The sequence below is a fragment of the Anguilla anguilla genome, chromosome 16 (assembly GCF_013347855.1).
Source record: "Anguilla anguilla isolate fAngAng1 chromosome 16, fAngAng1.pri, whole genome shotgun sequence".
Classification (NCBI taxonomy): Eukaryota; Metazoa; Chordata; class Actinopteri; order Anguilliformes; family Anguillidae; genus Anguilla; species Anguilla anguilla.
In genome coordinates, this window is record NC_049216.1 from 30,185,418 (window position 1) to 30,212,040 (window position 26,623).

Genomic DNA, 26,623 nt, shown 5'->3' on the forward strand with positions numbered 1-26,623 from the left:
TAGTTCACATTGTCAGTGTTCTTCCCTCACCCCCAAACTGAGATTCAGTGAATTTCTGTGGCCCTCAAGTGGAGGTCCCAAGGTAGACTAACACGAGGTCTGAGAACCAATAGCAGTCTCACAGTATTCTCTGTTTGCACACGGCCACACAGGGCGCTTCACTGTTTCCACACACACCTCCCATTTCACAGTGTGCTACAGAGTGTGTTTGATTCCAGTACACAAACAACCAAAGCAGTGTGGGCCTCATTTCACAGTTGATATGGTTATGAACTATTTAGTCTGGCAGCCAAGTTTGAAACCCCTCCCCCACTTCACAGTAGTTATGGCAACTGTACCATGGGGTTACTTTATATAAAGAAGTGTACTGTCCAACATCTATAATATTAATAACCTACAGTGGAATCAGAACTGATTACTTTTCGAAATAGTTTGTACTTGATGTTAACATAATGCTTGCCTTTGAGATCATTGAGAACTAACATCTTCACAGGTATGTTCACTTAAAGGGAAACACTGAATGCCCTTTGACCAATTTTGTGTTTGAGGAACTGACCCTTTTAGTGCACAAAATGTTTTTCTCCACTAATTGTCTAAAAAATACAACGAGGGAGATTTTAGTTTGGTCAATATCGATCTTTCTTTAAACAGAAAAGAACCTCTACAGTGTTTTATCCTTGCTTAATTTAATAAATTAAGTAAATATCTTGTTGCCAGGATTCAGCTAATACCATAAGAAATGTCTTCCTCCGAGACCAGCACAGCCTCCATCTGTTGTCTTACAAATTAAGCAAGCCACCATTCAAGCATCTTGGATAGATTCACCATGGTAGTCATATCATTTTATCTCCTTGGTACTGGCTTCATTTTGTAACAGTTGTTGTTTTTAATTCTAGAAGGAACATCCTGTTTTCTTTTGAAATAATTATTGCTGTAAATGACAGAGGCTTCTCCACTGGATGGTCTCTGTGTGGACATTTAAGGCAGCACAGGACAGTGCAGATGCTATTATTTGTTGTTGACATTTTGCTAATGGAAATGTTCAGCCAAACATGGGCATTATTAAACATCAGTGGTCTGTTATTGTGAAATCAATGAAACAATATTTTGTAAGCAATGGAATAAAATAATGTTCCTAAATTTGTTATTTAAAAGTGTAGCTACACACGTATTCTTGTCATTATTTAAAAAAATGAAAATACATGTTTTTTTCAGACACCAACATCCAGAGTAATTTACAGAACAATTAATTTATTGGATAGTAAAGTACAACAGAAGCGGTAGTAGCTACCTGAAGGCAACATGGAGCCATCTTAACCACTTAAAATGAAACTAAATGAGTTCAACCCCAGGTTAAATCCGAAGTCAGTGCTTGTAAAAAAAAAAAAGGCAGCCAGAGATGCTTCTGGTCTTACACTTAAAGATTAAAGGTGGTTGGGGTTGGATAAACCCAGTTTTCAGAGGTGAGACTCAGAGAAGTGGTGGAAGGTGGAGAGCGGCTGCTCTCCTGGTTGGAGCAGATGAATCACTCCACCACTGGGGTGCCAAGGCTGAGGGTTTATGGGCATCGTCATGGCGACGCGGTACAGCGTTGTGGACAGATCAGGGAATATTTGAGGATAATCACAGGGCACAAGCCTGCAAGGACTGATGAAAAAAGAATGAGTGGGGGAAGATTGTATGAGGCTCCATGCAAAATCTGAATGTTGGTTTCAACTGGAAACTGATGAATGTGAGGAGAAGCATGGAGTGAGGGTGAGTGGGAATAGACAAAATCTCTCATAACTACATTACAGGCATTTAGCAGATGCTCTTATCCAGAATTTACATTGCATCCATTTTATACAGCTGGATATATACTGAAGCAATGCAGGTTGAGTACCTTGCTCAGGGGTGCAACAGCAGTGTCCTACCCAGGAATCTAACCCATGGCCTTTCAGTCACAAGCCCAGTTTCTTACCCACTCCCCCACACTGCCACTTACCTCTGAACATGCATGGTCATAAAAGCAAGGCATCCCAATAGTGAGCAAAGAGCATCACACATGCATGGTTTTAAATAGTATTTATTTATAACCATGCATGTGTGATGCTCTTTGCTCAGTTTTAAAATCATAAGTAAATACAGGATTGTGGGTATGCGTGAGCATCAGAGTAGAATGTTAGAAGAAACCAAGTTTTCAAACTGTGCCGCAGTTGATGTCTCACCATGTGTGCTCATTTTGAACATAATGCCATTTGCTGTAATGGTACCGGAGGACAATTGATGGGTGTACCTGTGTACTTTACAAGCTATGCAGGAATGTGTTGCGTTTCTGAGATTCATGGTCAGAGGGAGAACATTTCTGTGATTTGAAAGGGAATGGTTGTTTGTTAAATTGCTGTCATAGCTTGGATTTTTTGCATTTTTCAATTTCATAGATATTGCTGATTGTTATTTACTGTTGTAACGTCTGAATTGAATTTAAAAATGGGAAATAGTTCAAGGATTTTTTCAGTGTTCAGATATTTTCAAGCCTCTGTGCTTTTTCTCTGAATGTTGATTTTTACTGTAAGGCAGCAAAGCATTTCAGGAAATGACTTTGCATTTAGCAAGAGGAATGGCGATAAGGCGAGTGAAAGAAAATGTCACAATATCAAATTGCAGAGAATGCTTCCTCTTGCACTACTGTGGCTACGTACCATGAAGCGCTGAATTATTTTTTGGCTAGGCATTGCACCTTGCACAATGACTAGCTTTTCATACATTCTAAAAAATATCTCACTATAGAAAAATTACTGCAGGTAAAGTCATCATATTGCACATGTACATATAATCCAGGTTGTCTTGTTCACCCTTGCCTTGCCATAAACATCATGAATACAATGGCAGGTTTACTTTGGTGTGATTCAATATGTAATTATTCTTACAGTTCATTGTGAGGTGAACTTGTCTTATCAATGATCCAAGCTGTAGATATTTATTTTCTCTCAGGATATGTCACTCTAGTGTACGTTTTAAAAAGACTATGTGGGCAAAGATTTAAAAACTTGTTTTTTATGTGACTAGCCTTTAAAGTGGTGTGAAGAGACATGTTTTTATGTTGGTCTTACTGTAGCTGCGATTGTTTGTTTATTATGTTTGTATGTACCTGTACTATATGTTGTGTGTGTGTGTGCATTTGTATGTGCATGTGTGCGTGTGTGTGGGCATGCGTGTGTGCGTGCGTGTGTGTACGTGTGTGTGTGTGTGTGTGTGTGTGTGTGTGTGGGCATGTGTGCGTGCGTGTGTGTGTGTGTGTGTGCATGTGTGTGTGTGTGGGCGCTTGTGTGTGTGTGTGTGTGTCTGTGTGTTTGTGCGTGCGTGTGTGTGCGTGTGTGTACGTGTGTGTGTGTCTTTGTGTTTGTGTGTGTGTGTGAGCATATGAGTGTTATTGGCTCTCTGGTGATTCACAGCATTCTGATTAGCACACCTCAGGCAGAGACAAAGAGCTTTTATTTTGCTCAGACCCGTAGCCCTACCTCAGCGTTTAGTCAGAATGGCCGGGAAAATGAATTAGCTAATCATTGTAACTTTATCTCTCATTAGTGACTGTACTCACTGCGCTGATTGGACAGGGCATCCCCAAAGCAAACAAACAATTTTTATTGATCATAAATTAACAGGTCAAGTGCTGATGTATTGTGTATTACAGTACCATCAACCTTTCTTAAATGATTTTCTAAAATGATTTGTCTAAAATTTCCAATGTAATGTGTCCTCTGTGCATGTTATATTCTCACTCAGAAGGCTCTCTGTGGCATGTACTGTGCAGAAGAGGTTCCAGTAGGACACTGCATGTATATGTTTAAACAGCTAACTGATGTGTGTGTACATGCTAACAACTGAGCAAGTTCTTAACGTAATATAAAATTCTTTGCATTCCATTGCTGCAATCAGTATGAGTGCACAACTTATACAAATCTACGAAACTGGTCTCAGCAACTGTAGCAGACAGAGCTCTGACTGACAGTTAAGAAACACCTTTGTTAGTACATCTGTGGGAGTGTTAATATACTGTATAGCAGGGCCACCGTATAGTCTAATGTGTCTTTCTACAACATGGTTCAGTATAATTGTCTCAAAAAATGTTGGTAAAAAATCAGGTAAAGCCATGGTGGTAGGTTCCTGTGAACTGGTGCGTGTCTGTTTGCATGGGACTTAGAAGTGCTAGGCAAATAGTGCATTGTTAGTAACGGTGTTCATCCTCATAGAGACTGTGTGCACTTGAATGAAATAGCTGTGTATGGTAACCGGTGGTAACCAGTGGAGGAGGATGAGGAGGGGCCTGTTGTGTGTACTTTGGCGATTTACAGATAAGGTGCACTTTGAATGATCTGGAGAGTCCTGATTGTATTATGTATATAATGTATGTATGTGCTGTATGTATTGTAGGTACCTGTCTTAAATGTATGTATAATGAGCAATATGCAATTGTGCTGTCCTATTGTGTGTTATTATGTATACTGTCTTCGTACAGCAAGCACCAGATGTGTCTAAAACAAATTTCCTTTGGGACAATAAAGTCTTATGACCCATGCAGGGAAATCAATAAGAAAAAAAGTTGCTGTAGTCCAGTCTGAACAGCATACGGACCCAGAGACTGCAGACACCATTATGTTATTAAATCAGGGTAATGGAAAGTTTCTTCAGGAGGGAGGATGTCGCTGATAGGTAGAATAACTCAGTTTTGGCAGCATTGAATTTGAGATGCCGATTCGATAGTCGAGACTGAAATGTCATTGAGGCAAATTTACAGTGGAAAAGAGAGAAACGCTGCATATGACCAGCATAGCAGTGAATGGAGAAGGTATGGGAGGATATAATTGAGCCAAGGGAACAAATACAAGAGGGCCAAGAATGGATCCCTGGGGGACTATGCTAAGGCTGTGGGACTGTGAGATGTCATGTGATAAGAGTAACTAGAAAAGTAACATGAGAAACATTAGTGGGTATTGCCTAAGATACCAACAATATTATATGTTCATGAAAATAGTGTGTATTCATTTGTTGGACTCTCTTTTCGAGAGCGATTTGTTTGTAATTGTACATAACGTAAGTCTGCTATACTGAGGTGGATACTGTATTAGCCATATTATGTATGTGGGTTCATATCTTTCACAGGCTTGCCAACGCACGCATTTGGCTTCACAGTAATGCTATCAGCCTTAATTTCACATTCTCGCACTCCCTCACATGCTATTTACAGGTTTGAAAAAAATAAATCTGTTCACAGATGCTTTAGATCTCTTGGCAGACCGCTTTGACTTCCCAGCTACAAGAAGACACATCATATCAAAGTCATATATTTATCTCTGCTCTACTTTATTATTTTCAATGATTTGAATAACCTACACGATGTCAACACAAGAGTTGACTGTTCATTCACTGAAAACCTTTGGCAAATTTATTGTCTATAAATTTTTGCAGTCTCAAATGGAAAGTCTTGCTCCAGTCAGCTGACCGAAGTTGGCCAACCCCGTGTCGTCTTCCACTCAGTGTTCCACTTCTCCCAGCGTGTCACCACCGTGGTTCCCGAGAGCTGCCTGCTCATCCTGCTGGGCCTGGTCCTGGGTGGCATCGTCCTCGTCGCCAACAAGAAGCAGCTGTACCAGCTGGAGCCCGGCCTCTTCTTCCTCTTCCTGCTGCCCACCATCGTCGGGGATGCCGGCTACTTCATGCCCAGCAGGCTGTTCTTCGACAACCTGGGCGCCATCCTCATGTACGCCGTGGTGGGCACCCTGTGGAACGCCTTCTGCACAGGCTTCTGTCTGTATGGGGCGAAGCTGGCAGGAATAATCGGTGAGTTTGTGCAGAGAGGCTACCGGATACATGGGTTGGAGGGTATTCTCCAGACATGGGTGAAATATGTTTTTTGTTTTGGATACAAATACTTTTCTGTGCTCTGTTGATCTTGCCTGGTGTAGTTGAGCCTGCCTGTATGATCAGAAGGCGGAGTTTGCACTTTTTGAGAGTATTTCATTGGTTCCAATACACCAGACAAGATCAGTAAAGCGTAGAAAAATATTTGAATCCAAAACAAATACGTATTTGACCCAGGTCTGGTATTTTCACTGTAGAAGGTGATTCTGGCTGGTGTTGCTAGCACAGAGAGAAGCACTGTAGCCTGGATGAGGCCCGATTTGGGCCTGTCCGTGTGGAGGTCTATTTATAAGAAGGATGGCTCTCACAGGATCAGGCTCTCCTTAGGGCAGTCTTATCAGAGCGGTTTAGAGCACAGCTTAAATCACATCTTCTGGACAGTTAGCTTTTATAAACAGAGCGACAGAGTTCAGCATGGAACGGTGTACTCGGGCTGCCTCAGAGCCGCTCTGACAGTGTGATGTGGAGGGAAGCCTTGGATGAATCTTCAGCGGCAGGCAGCTCCCTAACCCAACCTCCTGTCTCCCGGAGGATGCAGATGAAAAGGTGGAAGGGGGGATGATGGAGTTCTTGCTGTTCGGGGCACTGATCTCGGCGGTGGACCCCGTGGCGGTGCTGGCCGTGTTCGAGGAGGTTCACGTCAACGAGACGCTCTTCATCATCGTCTTCGGCGAGTCACTGCTCAACGATGCTGTCACGGTGGTGAGTCATTGGCCGTCAGGCCGCAGACCTCCGTCTGAAAGTAATCCAGGGGGGGAGTTGGGCTATGTGTGTGTGTGATGACTATCACAAATGACAACATGACTAAAATAATCTTAGAGACACAGTCTAGGCTGTGACCCGTTGTTGGCTGAGGCAAAGCAAGATAGAGACCCCCTCAGTGAAGGCCATGTATGGGTCCACAGTGATATTCAGATTGTACCTGTTACCCCCCCACCTCCACACTGGTGTCTCTGCACTACTTGCAGACTGTATTCGGCTCAGAGGCTAGCTCACTGTCAGGACGCATAAATAAGGAATTCGACTTGGGGTCAGAGCAGGGCTTCTGAACCCCAGCTTCTGATTATCTTTAACCGCTGAGCCTTTTCACATTTCCTGCCCTTAAAAACATGTCCCGAGAGCGGGAACCTGGGCTAATCAGTTTACCTGAATGTCCTAAGTGAGCAAAAGTCCAGAGTCTAGATGTCTAAAGGGATAGAGATCTAGGCTGCGACACATTTAGGCATAAACGCTACTGGGTTAACCCCGATATAGCTTAGGTTTTTATCTTGATATAGCCTGGATATGCGCCAGTCGGTTTGAAAACTTTCACTTTTTGACCAGATGTAGCCGGGTTTTCATCCTGACCGCCGAGAGGCCGCTTCACTGACTTTTCACCGACTTTTCACCACAAGAATGTTCCCTGGGTCCGTGCTAGTTTGTAGCACAGGCTATGCTGAGGGGGCTACGCGTCTCGGATTTGAGTCTGTGCTCGTCTGGAATTCCCTCTGGAGCCTCACGGCAGATTCTGGCTGCGTGGCCACTATTTATACCGTCTTTACAGGAATGCTTCAATCACCTCAACAAGGTCCTTTTGTTAGCATGACCCGTTAAACTCTGGACTTAATCTGCTCGGCTGATCTCTCTGCTCAGATGACCACTGGCTGGCTCTCTGAAAAGCACGATTCGCTGAAACACAGCCTATCGGTCATCATCATCGACATTCTTGGGATTTGTCCACCTGCTAGACCAAACATTTCGGTTACTGTAGGGTCCCGTTCCACCTCACTGTGCTTTAAGTTATCTAAAAGTTCAAAGCAATCGTTTTCCAGGGCCCTCTGATTCATGGTGTCAGGCTTGTAATTTTCTCTCTATTTTTGTAATGGCTAAAGCTGTAAAAGCAAAAGCAAGGGGTGCCTCATTGTTGAGTCATTCCAACTCCACCTCTGATCCAGTGTCAGTTCCGTTCACTGCCCAGTAATAATTTGATCTCAGGGGTTTGGTATTATATAGACTTCATATTAGTTTGATCCCAAAAGTTTTTTTTCAATGCAGATTGTGTTTTACGCAGCAACTGCAGTGCAATCTGATACAGACTTATTGCAGATTAGTTGCATGCTGTAAATAGGTTGCTTGTACATTTCTCCGGGTTACTTAGAAGTCATTTACTGGCTCAGAGAATGAGAGCCATGATCTACTTTGCTGAAACAGCTGTTTGAAGCTTTAGCTGGAGTTAAGATGATCAACATGTACTAAAAACAGTATGTAATGAGATCCATTAATCCCCTGTACAATGTTCTCTGCATTTGCAAATTAACTGTTATGTAACTGCTGTGTTATGGTACAAGGTGTTGCTGTATTGTAGTGATTAGTCCACAAAGGCCTCCTAAGCCATACTGGTTATTGTAAAAATCAACACATTAAATAAATCAAAAAGGTTTGAATCTGTGTATCTGCCATATATTGTTTTTTTTTTAGGTTTTGACAGACTGGGTATTTATGACAGTTTCACCTGGTACTTACCCTATTATGTGTATCCCCTCGTGAATGAGGTGCATTTCATTAGCAAGATCAAAGACCATCTCAGTATAAATGGTGAATGGTGGATGAAGTCTTGCCTTTCACTGACATGCAACATTTATCCAGCAAATGTTTAGGAGTAAACTCTTCACATTTTTCATTGAAGAAGCTTGTTGTGCTGCAGAATGGACTGGGCTATTATTATTAATAATAATAATAATAATAATAATAATAATAATAATAATAATAATAATAACAATAATAATAATAATAATAATAATATAAATGTGAAAGAATTATTATTTGCTTTGGTTAATACACTTAGTTTTGTTCTTTTTGCAAGACAGATGCAATCATGCAGTATTTTCAGGGTCTTTATTTTATATTTTGGACAGTTTTCAGTGAAATAAATCACATTTAAACCACTAAAATTACAACGTGAAAATACCTGTCTGAAATTTGCATTGAGGACCATTTTTGCACACATGACAAATCCTTTGTAAAATTCTAATTAAATTTGATTGACTGATTTTCAAAAGGTGAAAGCACAATCTCAGGGTTATTCCAAGATTAGCGTTAGATCATTAGGTCACTAGCACAGGGTAATCAGATCATAATCGTGAATAGCTTAAGAAAGAGGTGGCCCTCACTGTGAAATCTCTAAATGAAGTTTTGTATTTTTCAGTTACACATAGACATTTGTGTTGGATGTACAACAGAAATAGTCTACAATACATAATGTACATAAAGTATGTGTGAGCAACATGTATGTAGCTGTGTATATTTGGATATGTAGCTATAGGTCCTAACATACTGAGAGATGATATTTGGTAAAGGTGGTGCACACTGAGAAAGAGCTTAGTATGCATTTGTAATGGATGAAAATGAAAATATGGAAATAAACTGATGATTTATATACTTTCCTCCCCCCTAGGTCTTATATAAAGTTTACATCTCATTCGTGGAGGTGGGGCCAGGGAACATTCACACGGCAGATTATTTCAAAGGAATTGGTAAGAAAGATCACACATTGTTTTTTGTGGCAATCTTTCCTTTACATAATGACAAGTTGGCTTTTTCTCATGACTGAGATCTGGGGGGATTGCTTGTATTTTCTGGCATGATATTGGTATATGGGAACGGGCTCCTTTTGAATGGGTGTCATAAAGATTCTCTGATGGAAATGTGGGTCACTACTGAAAAACTGTAGTAGTGCTGGTAGGAGAGTGTGTTCTGGGTGGGGGGGGGGAGATGGAGAGGGCTTAATTTTTGACTCCATGTCTCCTTCTGCATCACTGTGTGTGCCTCCCTCTGGCGGCCTGCCCTCTGCCCTTCCTCCAGCCTCCTTCCTCATCGTCAGCGTTGGGGGGACGATAGTAGGCCTGATCTTCGCCTTCATCCTGGCCTTCGCCACGCGCTTCACCAAAAAGGTGCGCATCATCGAGCCGCTCTTCGTGTTCCTGCTGGTCTACCTGGCCTACCTGACGGCCGAGCTGCTCTCTCTGTCGGCGATCCTCTCGTGAGTAGCTCCTGCACGCGGACACTAACGTCGTGTTTGAAAAAAAAAAACAAACAAAAAAAAAAAAACGTTGGGCAGCTGGTCTGGCCTTGCAGCCAGCAAAAAAAAAAATAAATAAATAAAAAATTGGTCTAATTGGTCATGAGTGGACACAGTCATACCAAAGCATGTGGTGGTGCAGAGCATGAGTCAGCCCCTTCTACAGGAGGAGCAAGGATGGGTTCAGCAGGTCCGGAACATTCTATAGAGAAGAGGAATGTTCCATTTACAAGGGTGACACTCTCTGACGGGTAAAGGTGCGGGAAATCGACGCCCCCCCCCCTTTGTCTGAGTGGCCAGAATAGTGTGTGGGGTGTCGAGCCCGGAGGAGTAGTACAGGCCTTCACAGTGAACGAGGAAGCCGAGGTCACGTGGTGCAGAGGAGGGAGTGTGCTTGCGTTGCGATGGGGCCTGAGAATAGAAGGCTGTGGTTTACACAGACGGAAGTGGGTGTTTGCATCCTGCCTCCCCTGTTACTGCAGAGGAGATGCGGCTCTGACGGAACACCTCAATCAGTATTCCGACCAGCAACAAAATTTAACCAGATGGCGCAAATTACTTCTTGTCAGTGGCTGGGGCGGGGGGGGGGGGAGGGGGGGGGGGATTGCAGGGCTCCGCCATGTGTGCCACCAGTAGCAGTGCTGTTATTGATGAAGATGTGAGGTCTTTTGCACTTTTTTATCTTTTGTCTTTTTTATCACCACGATTTTTTGGACTTGTTGCATAAGAATGCTACATTTCCTTAGGTATTTTGGCAGGGTTGTACAAGGGTACCTTTCTTTCCAAAATCTCCCACACTCAAGGCAACACACGAGAGCAGAGAGAATATATCAGTCTCATGACAGTTATGTAATGATTGTTACTATAATGCATATCTTCAGTAATCCATACACCCCTTCCCCCCCACACACGCACACAAGCCTGTTTGATGTATATATCCGCATCTGTATGAGCCTACGTCCAATTTAAATTGTGATGAGGTGACAAATTACAACTCTGCGTTGTATGACCAGGATTAAGATTACTTGCACAAAGAAAGCAGCCAGTGTGAATTTCAATGTGTGGGTCATGATTGGCTTACTTTGATCCGAGGGGAGCTTATTCTCTAAATGAAGACATGGCATGTTGTGACCTTTTTACAATTAAAATAAAGTGTGTCACTGTTTTATATAGTGCTCTTCATTATGCACCCCGTGGTGTACCACATACATTTATGAAACATTTTGTATATTTATATGAAAATCCACACGTGCAGACAGTTGCAAAGGGGCATGCATAACGTGTGCGCTATTGTGCAATTAAAAACTAGTGCAAATAATTCACATTGGGAAATGCTGTTTACTGTTATGCACTCTTCCCCGGTGTATTGTGTTCGGTCTATTCTGAGGGACGTCTTCGTTTTGTTTGTTTCAGTGGATGGAAAATTTCACGGGAGCGCGTTCGGTTTGGAGCGTTTCAAAAGTGTGTCAGGAAATATTTTCAGCGGCTTCTGCTCAAGACTGCTCAAGAGTGCCGTTTAAGCTGTGGCCATTCATCATGTTTTATAACCTATATGTGCTGGCAATTGCCGCAAACGGTGACTCATATATTAAACCATAGCGCCCTCATCTGACCAATAAATTGTTCATCTCTGCCAGAGACACTCGAGCTGAAGCACCCTTTCCATTTTACAATAGATGGAAAGGTTATTGGCGAAACTGCGTTTAATTTGATACTCTTCATACTGACATTTTTAAGTTTTACTCTTTCAAAAATACGGCGTGGCCTTTATTTTACCATTCAGTTTATTTTCTCATCAACATTGATGTTATTTTCTACAAATTCGGTATCGAACGCATCTCTCCCGCTCCGACTCTTCTCTTTCTTTAATGAGTCATTACTAAAAGCTTTGTTTTTCTTTATGACTGCAAACAGTTATCTGCGTAATGTGGGTGAAGTATAAACTGTTGTGAACAGACATCATCATCTGTGTTTTAACAGAAGTTAATTTAAGGAGCTATATTCCCATGCACTGTGGCTTCAGCACAGTACAGCTGTTGCTGTGTATGAATGCCTGAATGCACTGTGTGTAATATCTGTTTTATGCCCATGTTAATACGGCGACTTGTGAGAAAATTAGCAGATAACTGATCCGGAGCAACTTGCACAGCTTCCGTTTTGCATAATGATCAATTCATACAGCTGAAGCAATTCAGGGGAAGTACCTTGCTCAAGGGTACAATTGTTGCACCACACTTGGGGATTTAACCTACAAAATTGGAGTATCAAAATGATACACTATTGAAGTACTTGCCTACAGTTCTGAATTCAATTTTGGGGCTATAAATTTCATTTAACAAATTCATTGCTCTCGGGAGTAGTGTTGCTTGTGTTGTAGCTCGTTGTCATGGCTCCTAGTTTGACTTACCATAACTTTCTGACCTCGCTTTTTCTTACTGTGTGAACTGGACTTAATGTGCTAATGGATAATTAATAATTATTACATAATGAGTATTATCGGTCCTGTGTTTTGTAGTTGTTCCAATTACCTTTGGTATGCACTTATTGTATGTCGCTTTGGATATTGTACGTCTGCCAAATAAATGTAAATGTAATGAGTAAATACCTGTTTTTTTAACATCAGCCTTTTCCCAACTGGCAGCATGACCTTCTGTGGCATCGGCTGCAATAAGTACGTGGAGGCAAACATCTCCCAGAAGTCCCGTACCACTGTCAAGTACACCATGAAGACTTTGGCCAGCATCGCGGAGACCATCATCTTCATCTTCCTGGGGATCTCCGCCGTGGATAAGACTAAGTGGGCCTGGGACACAGGCCTGGTCGTCTGTACGCTCATCTTCATCTTGTTCTTCAGAGCCGTGGGTGAGTTTGAGAGCTCTGCACTGCAATCAGGCCGTTCCACAGGCATCAGACTTCTCGTCCAGTTTGCTTTGAAAATCACCGTTTTTGTGGATTGAAAATTACTGGGTACTCCGAATGAGATCTTTATTCTTAATTATGTGAATAAGTAACATTTAATCAAATTATTCTAATATATCAACTGACATAATTTATAGAGAGAGGGAGAGAGAGATCTGACTCCAGATAATGCCACATCGCCAATTGTATTAATTTGCATTATGTGAGAACTGCTAAGCAGTTTTATCTGCTAATTATATTTTAGATGCGTTTGCCTGCCAGTTGCTCATGTCTGTGACTCTGTGTCTGTTCATTGTGTTGGAAGGTGTTGTCATGCAGACCTGGGTGTTGAATTGGTTCAGACTTGTTCCTCTCGACAAGATTGACCAGGTGGTGATGTCGTATGGGGGCCTGAGAGGAGCAGTTGCATTTGCCTTGGTTATATTGCTTAAAGTTGAGCACGTGAAAGCAAAGGATTACTTTGTGGCTACCACGATCATCGTCGTGTTCTTCACGGTCATGTTTCAGGTAGGTGCTTTCAGTCGTAAAAAAAAAATGTTACGTGAAGCTGTGGTGATTGCTGAATGGCTTCCTGTCGCAGTTCATGCCTCACTAATTTTACGTCAAACCGTGTCGCACCCTATTTCCCCCATCTCCAAAAGGGATAACTAAAAGGCTAAATGAAACCGATACAGACAATTGGAGTGGTATCTTATTACTTTTCAGCGTATTTCGCTGAAATTCCATCCAGTCTGTCCGACGGCTTGGTGAAATGAATATAGCGCGCTGCTGATAAAACGCAGTTGCTGATTAGCGGTTGCGTAATTACCACCGTAGCTCTAGCTCTGGCTGGGCTAACGTCTCTTTCTCTCTCTGGGTCTCTCCGTGCCCCATTGTCTCCGTTCAGCCGTCTCTCCGATAAAAAAAAAAGAAGGTAATTGCTGGCAGAGCTGGCATTTTCGGGAGAGAGGAGGTTAAACTGCAGAGATGACTAATCCTGCTCTGAGGCACAGCCAGTGATTATGACGAATGGGGCGGGTGGGGAGTCTTTGTGCCCCCCCCCCCCCCCCCCAATTACAGCACTGGGAGCACAGGCTTCTGGGAGTGGGGCAGGTGGCGGTGCCACCATGGGTCGGGTCTGCACCGGGGTACATCGCGAGAATGGCCTATTTTTCGGCAGGAAGATGACTGGATATTAAAAAATCATCAAGCCTGCTTAACGGAAAACATGGTGTAACCTGAGCAGCGTAACAGGGCCCTTGGGCAAACAGTGGATGTTTTTCCACAGGCAGCTCCCATGTTGGCTGAATCATGAATAATGAATAACCAATTACATGATTGAAAGAACAATTTTAGAATTGAAGCAATCTGTCGAGACAGGCGGTGGCCAGGGTTTGCCTCCTGCCCATTCTGAATCACCTCCAACCTAGATCTGTAGCCTGAAAGTTATTTCTGTTTAAATAATGCACAGGGTCATATTGTATGACTAAATCAGAAGGCCTTGAGAAAGAGGGACACATGGGCAAAATGAAGAAATTCCCTGAAAATCAGTGGTCAGTGGATTTATTCAAAGATAGTCACGTAACGTGATATCCCAGCTTTATGATATGCTACAACCTGTGAGTGGCTACATGCTAGCTATCAAAGTTAGCAAATCCATCACAGTAGAGTATCTACGTGCTCTTTGTCCAGTCCCGCCGTCCTCTCTGTCTTAAATGCTCGCTTCAATGGGACTTTGTTCACTTATGCTCTCAGAAAGGTTGTTCCAGGAACTGGCAGGTGTGATGAAAAATAAATAAATGCGGTCAAACTTTAGTCAAACATATCTTTGCGTTTATTCTTAGCATTGTTATTCTAAGTGTGACCAGAACTTATCTACTATGTATATGCTGTACCTGCGGACAACTCTACTGAATGTCAGTGATATTTTTTTCCTTAAGTAATCATGAACATTTTTTGAATTCACAGTATTTACTCAACGATTTAAATGTATTGTGGATTTAGTGATTTCCTCAACACACATATCGACAGCAAGCCCGCGGACATCCCAAAGGAATTTCTGACGAGCTCAGTGACTGTGTCACGACCTTTGACCTTTGAGTGGTCAGCGGGAGCTGGTTTTCCAGGGCGCGTTTTTGTGGTGAGTGATTTCAGCTCTGTGCTTGGGAATGTGCAGGGCCTGACCATCAAGCCGCTGGTGAAGTGGCTGAAGGTGCCGCGCAGCACCAATCGGAAGCCCACCATCAACGAGGAGATCCACGAGAGGGTGAGTGTCGTACGGCAAGCCTACGCTTTCGTAAAACATTCGGGAGCGCACAGCCTCGACGGCAATCTCCACACGTGGGTAAAGTCGGCACTTCGCACAAGCGCTTCCGTTTTCATTTTCGTTCTGTTTATTTGCTTTGATCCGAAGCCAGTTTCACATTTATTTATTATTTGTTACATGCAATCCTTGTATACCGCTGGACATTTGCTTCAAAAATTCAGTTCAAGTACCTTTAAGGGTTACAGTGGTACTGCAGCACACCCGTCCTTCACAGCTCTACCGTGCCGGGAGCTCAACCACTGCATTTACATTTCATTTGCATTTCGGCAGATAACCGAGGCTCTTAACCAGTTATTGTCTGAACAAATCTATGCTAGCAAGTTTTAAAACGCTAAAGCTTCAAATATGTTGAACTTTTTCAATAAACGTAAATTTTACAACAAACATAGCAGTTACATACGGCATAAAGAACTAGACAAATGGGCAGATATCAGATCCTTGCTAAACCCTTTCATAGTGCATGGTGTAATCTGCATTTAACCGAATCTGCAGTAATTTGATTAAACAGCCATTAGACTGAATTCTGATTTTCGGTGTGACTTATTTTTCACGAGCTAGAGCTGTAGCTTCGAAAATGATGACCTTGCAAGCCGTTTCTGTGCTGATGCGTCGGGGTATTTTTAAACTCTGCAGCTGGCTCATCCAGTGAGCAGGAGTGGCGTCATTTTTGCTCCAGTAAAAAAAAGTTAATCATCAAAGGCCTTTATCTGCTCAGAAGCAGAGGCATTTTCATTAGGTAGCTGGGCTCTGATAATGGTAGCAGAATAACTGGAGGCATTCTGTGTCTCCTCTCCCCTGAAAGGACTCTTCAAACGGGATGTTTAAGTGTGATCCCAGCTGACGCAGTCCTGCTGGCTTGCCCAGTGATAGTGAACCCTCTGTCCCCTCACTGTCTGTGTTAAGGACCATGCGAACTGTGCCTGTCAGTCCCAATTACCATCCATCAATCCATCAACTATACCGGCTTATTCCTGGGCAGGGTCGCGCGAGGTGCTGGAGCCTATTCAGTCCCAATGAATTTTCAAGTATACAGGCTGAGTTACCAGCCTAAAAACAGAGAAATTATATTTTTAATGTTCAGACATGGGGTTTTCACATACCCATAGAGGCCAAGAAAAACAAGTTAAAAAATCCACTGTCTTATTCTTCAGAGAAAAAAAAAATCCTTTAGGGATCCTGACGGTGCTATGCTCAATCATTCTGGATCATACACAGAGTGCCTGTGGTCCCTAAGTCTTGAAAACACAGCCTCCCACGTTTTGAGTGCAGTGATTTTCCCTGTGCTCCGTGTCCAGTCACACTGGAAATTTAGTGGTGTTTAGAAGGTTTGGCCAAATGTTGCCCTGGGGGCTGGGGCGGGGGTGGTATGCAGTAATTATGATGTCCCACACCTTTTCACTTGTGATTGATTGGGCACTTGCAATCTTCGTGTGACAACTGCATCAATAGCAAAGTCCTGCAGTATAGGAACTGTGGCAGCTCAGCTGGAGCACAGTGAAATGAGGCAGAAGCTGACCATGTGTTTTGGACGACATGCGTGTCAGTGTGAACCCTCCAAAAACTGACAGAGTATGTTCCAGCAATGAGATCGGTAGGCTTCAGAAAGGTCATGCATAACAAGGTGATTTTTTTTCTTTTACAGTGAGCAGAAATTTCTTTCTGGTGACCTCATGATCTTCATGTCATTTCCTATTTTGTCTAGTGATTTCAGAATGCTGCTAGTGCTGTTAGATGCTATGCTTGAGTCAAAGCCCTGCCTAATGCAGGGTTTTCTAAATTCTGGACCCCTTTTGTTTGCTAGTTTTCATTGCTAGTATTTATTCTCTCAGTATAACACGCTGTAAATAGATCGCTAGGTAGAATTAGCCCTTTACAAAGATCAGTGGTTGCAATCTCTGGCAAATAATTGCATTTATGATTTGCAATGCACTCTGTGTCTCTTTCTTTTTAAAAAGGGATTGTATTAAGCACCCTGATTGAGGGGTTGAAAGTGCACTAACTTAAACTACTTTAAACCCCTACCTGTGGAAAGATAATAGCTCAGAAATAAAGACAACCGCAATGAACCATGCCTGTATTGTGTCTATGTTAAATGGAGAAAAATGTTTTATATTCTCTTGATTAAGAGATTTGTTTGAACAGTGATTAGCGAGGAGGCCAGGCCCAAACTGGGGAGACCCTGGCTCAAAATATTAGGGTCCCTTCACATCTCTGAATTTTACAGGCGTTTGACCACATCCTGACTGCAGTGGAGGACATCGCTGGGCTGAATGGCTACCACCACTGGAGAGACAAGTCAGTGTCCCCATCCCCTGATGCCTCAGATCTGTAGTTTCTCTGGACTAAAACACATTATTTTAACCTTATAACCGCACAAGCATTATGATGTTTATAGAGATTTATATCTAATATTTATTATTATTATTGTTATTATTATTATTATTGAGCAAATCCTTATGTGTATAAGGCATACTCCTCATGCAGCACCACATAATGGCATCCTCTTGTTCACCCCCCCATTCCCCCTCTCTCATGAATGTAGGTGGGAGCAGTTTGACAAGAACTACCTGAGTAAACTTCTGATGCGGAAGTCTGTGTACCACAAAGGGGAGCTCTGGGAGGTGTACCAGAAGATGAACATCAGGGATGCCATCAGTCTCATTGATCAGGTAAGGCCTGCTGTTAGTCTGACTTACAATGGGAAGTGATTCAGTGATTCAACATCGCTACTGAATTCTCTGACAGATTGCTACAGGCGCTCTGTTTGAGTGCACAGACCTTAGCATGTGCGGTACTTGATTGGACTGCTTTCAGACTCTTATCCTCCCGTGTGCTTGTTCCAGTTCCGTTGGCAGCAGTAAACATTGGCAGAAAGGCAAAGGTTAATTTATACATTCTGCTGATACATACGAGTCTCCGTATGAAGGTTCAAAGTCAGTGTATACTGAAGTCAGTCCCACAGTCTGTGAAATCCTCATTACCATGGCTGTCCTCTGAAAACCTGACTCCCATATCCTATCAAAGCAATATTGACTTCCTAATTAAAGGATGAATAATTGGAATAAAAAGCTTGCTTACTACAGTCGAACCTCTTTGCAAAATACTGATGCAAACGCCAGACTACATTTCTTCTCCTCATTTTTCTGTTCACTGTGGCAAATTGCAGCTTGTGAATGTGCAAGTATGCTCTTCAAACACTAATAGCTGACTTTATGTATGCTTAGCTGAAAAGTGAGATGGATTACAAGTAATATTGCTATATTTCAGGGCAGCTAAGTGGGTCCTTTGAAAGCTTGTATGGATATTAAAATAATATTTGAGATATTTCGAGAGGAGGAAAGTAGTGCAGTCATTTCAGTATGTGATATTTTAAATGTAGAAGTGTCCACAGATTCTTCATTATTAAAATATAGGCTTTTGAAGGTTTAGTGTACACAGTAACACATTTTAGGGTGGTCACTTTGTGAAGCATAACAATTTAACCCAGTTGCTTGTATCAGCATTAGGACAAAGATTAAAACCACAAGGTGAACACTTTCTCGAGTATTACCCCTGTATAATGGTTTCCCCAATATGACCAGCAGATGGGGCCATTTTCCAACACATAGCCTAAACACATGCGTGTGCATAACACTGAGTTGGCCATAGACAAATTCATTCTGCCAGATATGCACTTATTTAATCAATTTGATGTGCCTTGTACAGGCCTTGGTGTAAGGTAAAATTAGTGGCCAAACTATATACATTGATGTTCAAGTGTAGTTCTTCTAAAAGCAACAAAATAACATCTAATTCTAAAAGAAAACAGCCGTATGGCCTGTGATCTCCGTAAATGCTCTTTATAAGTACAGCAGTGTCTGAAAGCTGTGTCTTACCCTGCTCCATCCTGGGGAAGACAGGAAAATGTCCCTCTGCTAACACTGTCAGCCATATTCTACGCATGCACACGGGCACACACACAAAATCATGACAAAGTGATGATATGACTGAGCCCCTGTTCTGTCATAAGCAGGGGACGTCTTCATGACTCCAAACAACTGATGTTACGTGAACCACAGAAACACAGATGGTGGTCCTCAACAGTGCAGTGGAGAGACTGACAATATTTATCTTTTATAAATTACTCAATGCCGTTTTTTTGATGATTCGGATTCCCAGAAAAGTATCATTTCCTCTATCCTTGAGTTTTAGGCCACACAGCTTCCTGTGCTGCGTCGAGCTGCTAATATTAGCACAAACAAAGTCCTTTAAAAACTGTTCTCTGCCAAAAGTAGACCACCCAGTCGTCGACAAGGAGGAAAGAACAAGGTGAAGCATTGCCTAAGGACAGACGCGGGAAGTGAAGTTATGAATAAAAGAGGATTAAGTGAAAGTTATTTAAACGTCCACAAAGATTGAGTGGATTTAGATTAGATCCCTTTGAAATGGTGAAGAGGAGAAAGCATGTGTAACATAAGGATAAGTCTGCTAATGGCTCAACCTTTCAAATAAGCTCAATTGGTCTTTGTTACTCAGGTTATGTAAGGAGGCGTTGAATTCTCTTATTTCTGACTGATTTTGACAAGCTTACTTTGTCCACATCTTGAGAACAATTTTTCTTCTGCATCGCCATAACATTCCAAAGCAATCTGAAGACATTATGTTGGTTTCAGCCAAAAAATGTGATGCACAGATAATAACAAATCTATTATTTTCAAATGCCCATTATTTTTCGTCTGTTATTTCTTGACGTGCAAAATTCTTCTAGCTAGAAAGAGTGCATTGTGGTGGCACCGGGTCCGGTTGAGGGGGCCATAGGGGTTTGCGGGGGATGATGGGAAGGTTTCCACCCTGCAGTGCGTTCCTCTGTGTCTCTCCAGGGGGGCAATGTGCTGTCCTCTGCCAGGCTGTCGCTGCCGTCCATGGCCAGCAGGACGTCATTTTCAGACGTCACCAACGTCTCCAACTACCTGTGAGTGCAGAAATGGCCTCCCCTGTGTTTGTGTGTCCATGTGTATGCGTGTGAGTGTGTTTGTGAGTGCATGTGTACGCGTGAGTGCGTGCGTTTGTACATGTGTGCACGTGTGTTTGTGTGTGTATGCGTCTGAGTAAGTGTGTTTGTGTGTGCTTGTGTATGCGTGTGAGTGTTTGTGAGTGCACGTGTGTGTGTGAGTCCATTGTGTGTGCGTGTGCGCATATGAGTGTGCTTGTTGCCATCTGACCTTTTTTATGACTATAACATTTTTAAAGAAGTTTTATTCATATTTTTGACTTAATGGCACAACTTGTGTTTTCTATATGTTTAATTCCTGTCCACTGTGAAACATTTGAGGTTGCTGATTTTCTTGTTGAGACACCATTCACAACCAATTATTGAAATATTTGTTTTATTTATTTCTAATGCATTATGAGTAAATGTAAGCCTTTAACAGGCTTCTGCAGTCACTCACTCCCACACCCTCCAGGCTGTGTCTACCAGAAATATACATCTTATAGATTGTTTGCGTTCTGATTAGCATCTGCTTACTTCCTATTGAAATCACAAATCCTTATAATTACTACAGTCAATTATACCATAAATGGTTAATTTCAGTAAAGTGTGGACGTGTCAGATTATTGTATGAACGTAAATAAATGTCGTGATTAGAGCATAGTGCTCATGCGTTGCGTTCGGCGCGTGACGCGTGTGTCCGGCTTCTTGCCCCTGGCAGACGGGGGAATGAGAGCGGAGTGTGCCTGGACCTGCAGGTCATCGACATGGTGCCAAGTGGGAAGGTGCAGGAGGAGACAGAGACACACCATCTCCTGACCGGGAACCTGTACAAGCCTCGGCGACGGGTAAGGCCCAAGTCCTCCCAGCTGGTCTCTGTCACTCAGTCTCTGTCTCTCAGGCTCTGTCGCTCAGCCTCTGTTCCTCAATCTCTATCACTCAGTCTCTGTCGCTCAGTCTCTGTCACTCAATCTCTTTCGCTCAGTCTCTGTCGCTCAGTCTCTGTCTCTCAGTCTCTGTCTCTCAGTCTCTGTCTCTCAGTCTCTGTCTCTCAGTCTCTGTCGTTCAGCCTCTTCAGTCATTCGGTCTGTCTGTCAACCATCTAACCAGTCTGTCTTCTTCCATCCTCCAAAACAATTGGTCCAACTGACTACCCTTCGACCTGCATCTCCCCCTGAAACATCCCATAATGTTTCTGTCACACTCAATGTCCCCTTGACCCTCTCTGTCTCTCATCTGTGCCTGTTCTGTGCCATTTAATCCCTTGTGTCCCACGTATTTTTGCTTCACTTCCTGTGCTGCAGTACCAGGCGCACTACAGCCGTCACTTCATGATGGTGGGGGACCGGGAGAGGCAGGACCGGGAGGTGTTCCAGAGGAACATGCGCAGCCGCCTCGAGTCCTTCAAGTCCACCCGCCACAAGGGCAAAGGGCGCCACAAGAAGGACCGCAGCCAGAAAAAGGCAGGACCCCGTCGCCGATGCCAACCTTCTATCATGTCTCCCGGAGAGAGAGTCGTTATGGCTGCGTTTTGGTTCCCCGCACCCTGAAAAACAATGAGGCGTGACAGAGGTTTCACAGAGCCCGAGCTGAAGAGGGATGAGCAGAGAGGCTTGTGGTCCTGCGTTTGTGTCGCCTCGGTGTGACCTGAGGGTTCATTAGACGAGCTGTTGAAAGTCACACTGACGGCAGCAGAACCTGAGAAGAAGCAGCCTCTAATAGGGCATGACTGATTGTGTGTGGGGGAAGACATTCAGAACCCAGCTAGAAGATGCTGGTACTCTTCGCCCTGATTAATGACTATGCTGAAATGGTGATAAGTATACTCTATTCAGTGGCCTGAGGGATGAGGGATGTGTGTGCTCTCAGTAGACTCCTTTCAGTTCAAGCCGTACTTGTGCTTGGCATTCTTCATTAATATCTGTTTCCTTATCGGATCCTTATCCAGGACGGCTTAAATAGCTTATGTTTTTTGGCCTGGGTATTTAATGGAGGTTGATTCATGTGAAAGACTATCTGAAGGCCCAGCAGCAGCACCCCATCCAAGATTCAAACTGAGGAAAAATAATTAAAACCTCAAATCTTTTCAGGTTTCAAGCCAAGTACTTAGGGTGACGGTTCTGTGTAACCTCTGTGACATATGTACATTTTCATGATGAACGTCACATTAAGTGACTTTGGTCTGAACCCAAAAAAAATCACATATGGATCATATTTGTCCTGATCTGGACCAGCTATGGAGTTAGTTAGATTCGGCTGGCATTGGATGTGAGTGTAATTGCCCCTGCGTGCATCATTTTGTTTTACCAATGTTCTACTGACACATAGCATCCCGTGATAGGTGTGGTGATTAATACAAGGTTAGTATATGCTTGCCAAATAGGAGAAATCTGTCCTTGGTCTAAATGAATATACTTGGTCTATAATGAATTGAATATACAGCCCATATGGGTTGTGTCTGACCTGCTGACCATGTGTGCAGAAAACTGATTTTTCAGCTGTGTTGAATTTGAGTGTAACAAGGACAGGAGTTCTGCTCCATTCTAAGATTCCTGCAATGGGTACTTTCAACATACTGTACCCATTTCCTTCAATAAAAACATTTTAGACTGAAAGAAGATAGTGTTTCTCAGATATCCATAATAGAGTATGAGTATATGAATAGCTGTAGTGTGAGGCTGCTGTTTAGTTTTCTTGTGACATATCTGATACAGCTATCAGTATAATGGACATAAGAGCCAACATTTCATGCGGGTTTATTTTTCAGCGCAAGGGTTCAGATGCCAAGGAGCAAGACGTCAACGGCAAACCAAGAAGAAATGTCAGCTGGCAAGACAGCGGTAGGGATTCGACGCAGCAGAAATAGAAATTTAAGTTTCACTTTTGCTTTAGTGCTGACTTAACGATAATGTTAATTTATGCCTCTACTTTGTATATTTGTATTTCTCATCAGACATACATATTCAGCATGGTATGTGTCAATCAGTGAAACCTAGTAAGCAGTAGAGAATAACGGAGAATTTTTGTCTGGCGGCAGTTCCGGTGGTCCCAACCGCAGAATCAGAGGAAGATAAAAGTGAAAACTCTGACCCTGAGAGAGAAGAGGATGTGGGCATCACCTTTGTGGCTCGCAAAGCAGAAGAAATCTCAAAGGAGGAAGCGAAACCAGGTGAGCGAGGCCTGCTAGGCTTGCTTTCCAGTTAAATGCTGATTTAAATGTATTTCAGCACACAAGACTTCTCTATTGATTAATTAAATGTGTTTCAGCACACAAGGCTTTTTATATCTTGCAGAATGCAGAGATAGCAAATTCAGACAGTACCTTATAGCCGGCCAGTGTTGTGTTCAGAGCATTGCTTGCTTCGTGCTCTGTGCTAAAGCTTTGTTTCGCCGTTGTCTCTCTTAAGCCTCACCTGCGCTGGAGGTGTGTCAGAGTCCCTCCGTCGCGCCCCCGTCTCCCACCTGCGCAGAAAAGCACCTCCCCTGGAAGGGGGGTGGGGGCACTCTCCCCGTCTGCGTCTCCATGGAGACCACCAAGATCATTCCCATCGACCTTCAGCAGGCCTGGAACCAGAGCATCTCGTCCCTGGAGAGCCTGGCGTCCCCCCCCGCGCCCGCCGAGCCGCAGCACCCGCGGGTGGCGGCCATATTCAGGCAGGAGGGGGTGTGGGCGGGGGGAGGCGCGCCCGTGCTCAGCGCCCGCTTCCAGTTCCCGGGCGAGGAGGAGGAGGAGGACGGCCAGTCTCTGCAGCAGCAGGAGGCGCAGCCTCTCATGAGCTCCGGAAGACCTCCACCGCATCCTCCTGCTCCTCCTCCTCCCGCCTCTCAGGGTGCGGGGAGGAGACCCCCCGCGTTTAACAGGAACCCCCGCGGGTATCTGAGGGGCCTGGTGACAGCGCCCCCTCCTGGCAGTGAGCTGCGCAGCAGAGGACCCACACAGCTGTAGTTTACTGAAGCTGCAGAGCGCACGAAGGCCCTGTCTGCATCACACTCACACCTGTGTCTGCCTGGCTCATTCTTATTCCTCCAAAAGGTGGCACGTGTCTACAACAGTCATGGCCTAACATACCATCATATTATGCGACAGAGGACCTTTTTTCTGGCATATTTTAAACTATTTCGATTTGAGTAAGTTGGCCTAATGTTGTGCATACTTCTGATTATTATTACTTCTACTTCTGAACACCTTTTTGTAGGGTAGGCCAGAATCTGGTGTGCCATTTCACTAAGATTCAAGGTGGATGTGCTGGGAAAAAAAGGTGGAAATTGAAAAGTGGTGCGGGTAGTGTGGCAGGGACAGGGCAACTACTTGCAGGAAAAGCTGCTTATATATGAAATGATGTCACAATGTCAAATGATGTCAGTTACCGTACGTGTTTTCCGTTTTGCTATTTCACACGCTCATGCCTACAGTAGTGTTTTTAGCATATATTTTGAGAAGTCTGCATGTTCTTTTCACATTACCACAGATTTTTTAAAAAACTGGACAGACTCTACTTGAGTAAATGCAGAAGCCCTGTTTGATTGCATTCTCTAAACTGAAGTGTGGCAATGAGAGATTCAGCCTGGCGTCAATGTCAATGTTTTTCCCTTCTGTGGAGTAGAATAGGACATAGCTTGACTCTTTCCTCTCATTCAAATAACTCAAGATATTAGAGAAATGTAACATAAACTAGAGCAATAAGATTTACTCCCTCCCACTTATGATACACCTCATTTTTGTGAATCAACAAGAGAAATGCAACATTACTGACAAGAATATCTCAGTATCAGTGAAAGTTGCATGGTGTACAGAAAATCCTGAAAATGATCAGGTATATATTTATTATTACTTTCACAGGTGAGCCATTTACGCTCATCACATACAGTTTTGGCATTTGATTTGTTCCCATAAGGTGACTGAAAAGCAACAATTAAATTATCCTGTGTCTAACAGTACTCTTATTTATTTGTGAATTATGAATGCAGCCTTATTTATGAGTGTCATGTTTTCTTTATATAAAATCTTTTTCATAAATATTGATGGACACACCTTTTTGTAAAGCTGAAATAACTGAAAACAACAAAGAATTAACTACCAAAGTGAACAACAATGAATGTGTCTTGTGTATTGTCAATCATTACTGCATTCTATCATATTTTATATTTGAAATTGTTGTTGTCTTTGATGTAACTGATGGAGAATTGATGTGCTAAAATGGTATATAGAGGCTTAAACAGTGCCATTATATAGTGCCTAATCTAAGTTATTTGACAAGAAAGCTTAATGATATATTTCAATACTTCCATTCCTTTTCTGAGTAATAAGCATACAAGTACATGCTTATGTGTTCAGTTCAAATAGACATAAATAGACATAAACATGAATACCAGCTAAATACCTGTTATTGAGGTACATATTATCAAATGTGTGGCAAGATAGAAAATAGAGAGAGCATACAGATTAACTTTTGACAGTACCTAATTATCCACAGCATCTCATGGTATAGCCTACCAAATTTACAGACAGTAGAAGGCAAACATTTGCATGTTAGCTATAGGCTACTCGATTTGAAATCAATTTACAATGTTTTTTACCTGAGAAGCCAAACACTGTTCACCACCATATAGATATAAATGCAACACTGAACACACATTCACATACAAATAAATGTGAACATGTTAGACAGCCATGACATATGTCTCTGTTATGGTAAGTGACACGATTAAAGTAGGCTAACACTAGTTTTAGACAGCAGAGTAGAACATGGGAGGGATTTTGAATCTCAAATGGGCCTTACTGCTGTGGTCTTGTGATGTCCTATAACTAGTCTGTTCTTTTTTTAGTAAAAAAAGTGTTACTTTGTTCTTGAATCCCAATGTTTTATTAAGCAAAATCCCCCGAATTGATGTATGACGACGTATGCACTCGTATGGGATGTGCCTTCAAAAAAGTGTAGACGCATAGAAGCGGGGCCTTGAAGACATTCGCAGTGCCTGGCGTTGAGCGTGCGGCCGTTTGTCACCTTAACTGTCTGTTACTGTAATTTTAACTACATTTACCGCCAATCAAATATGCAAAGAATGTTGTACTGGCCTATTTTAACGAGATAACTAAAAGTGTCTTTTTTTTCTTCTTACAACGGTATGTCTGTTATGTAGAAAATCAATGTAAAAACATCTCTGTGCCAAATGTTAACTATTTCAAATGTTCACATGGGTCCAATAATAAAGGTTAAAATAAATTCAAACATGGTTCTATCAATAAATTCATCACTTTCCCTCTTGTGCGGTCTCATCGGAAGCAGATTGACGTAAATTAGGTTAGTCTAGCACGTGTAATGCAGCTGTTGGTCAACTCCACCAAATTAACGAGCAAATCCAGACCATGGCAAAGGAGAGAGATAGAAATCGATCACATCATAAACGAACCCAGTGAAAACTATTTTCCCCCCACATCATTTACATGTTTGATGTTTTATTCTCATTGTCT

The 26,623-nt window shown here is 42.7% G+C and overlaps 1 protein-coding gene across 2 annotated transcripts in view; it reads left to right on the forward strand.

The window, feature by feature from the left end:
* The window catches only part of slc9a5 (solute carrier family 9 member A5), a 28,496-nt gene extending 2,115 nt beyond the window's left edge, over positions 1 to 26,381 (forward strand). The window contains exons 2-16 of one of the 2 annotated variants that reach the window (XM_035396285.1): positions 5,518 to 5,820; positions 6,440 to 6,603; positions 9,335 to 9,413; positions 9,742 to 9,919; positions 12,600 to 12,820; positions 13,182 to 13,384; positions 15,033 to 15,122; positions 17,407 to 17,477; positions 17,725 to 17,851; positions 20,042 to 20,133; positions 20,873 to 20,999; positions 21,456 to 21,614; positions 22,919 to 22,991; positions 23,189 to 23,320; positions 23,559 to 26,381. In XM_035396285.1, coding sequence (XP_035252176.1) covers positions 5,518 to 5,820; positions 6,440 to 6,603; positions 9,335 to 9,413; positions 9,742 to 9,919; positions 12,600 to 12,820; positions 13,182 to 13,384; positions 15,033 to 15,122; positions 17,407 to 17,477; positions 17,725 to 17,851; positions 20,042 to 20,133; positions 20,873 to 20,999; positions 21,456 to 21,614; positions 22,919 to 22,991; positions 23,189 to 23,320; positions 23,559 to 24,097 — 2,558 coding nt within the window. In that variant the 3' untranslated portion in view covers positions 24,098 to 26,381. The remainder of the gene's footprint in view (positions 1 to 5,517; positions 5,821 to 6,439; positions 6,604 to 9,334; positions 9,414 to 9,741; positions 9,920 to 12,599; positions 12,821 to 13,181; positions 13,385 to 15,032; positions 15,123 to 17,406; positions 17,478 to 17,724; positions 17,852 to 20,041; positions 20,134 to 20,872; positions 21,000 to 21,455; positions 21,615 to 22,918; positions 22,992 to 23,188; positions 23,321 to 23,558) is intronic. The other variant, XM_035396286.1, reaches the window with a different exon arrangement.
* The last annotated feature ends 242 nt before the right edge of the window (positions 26,382 to 26,623 follow it).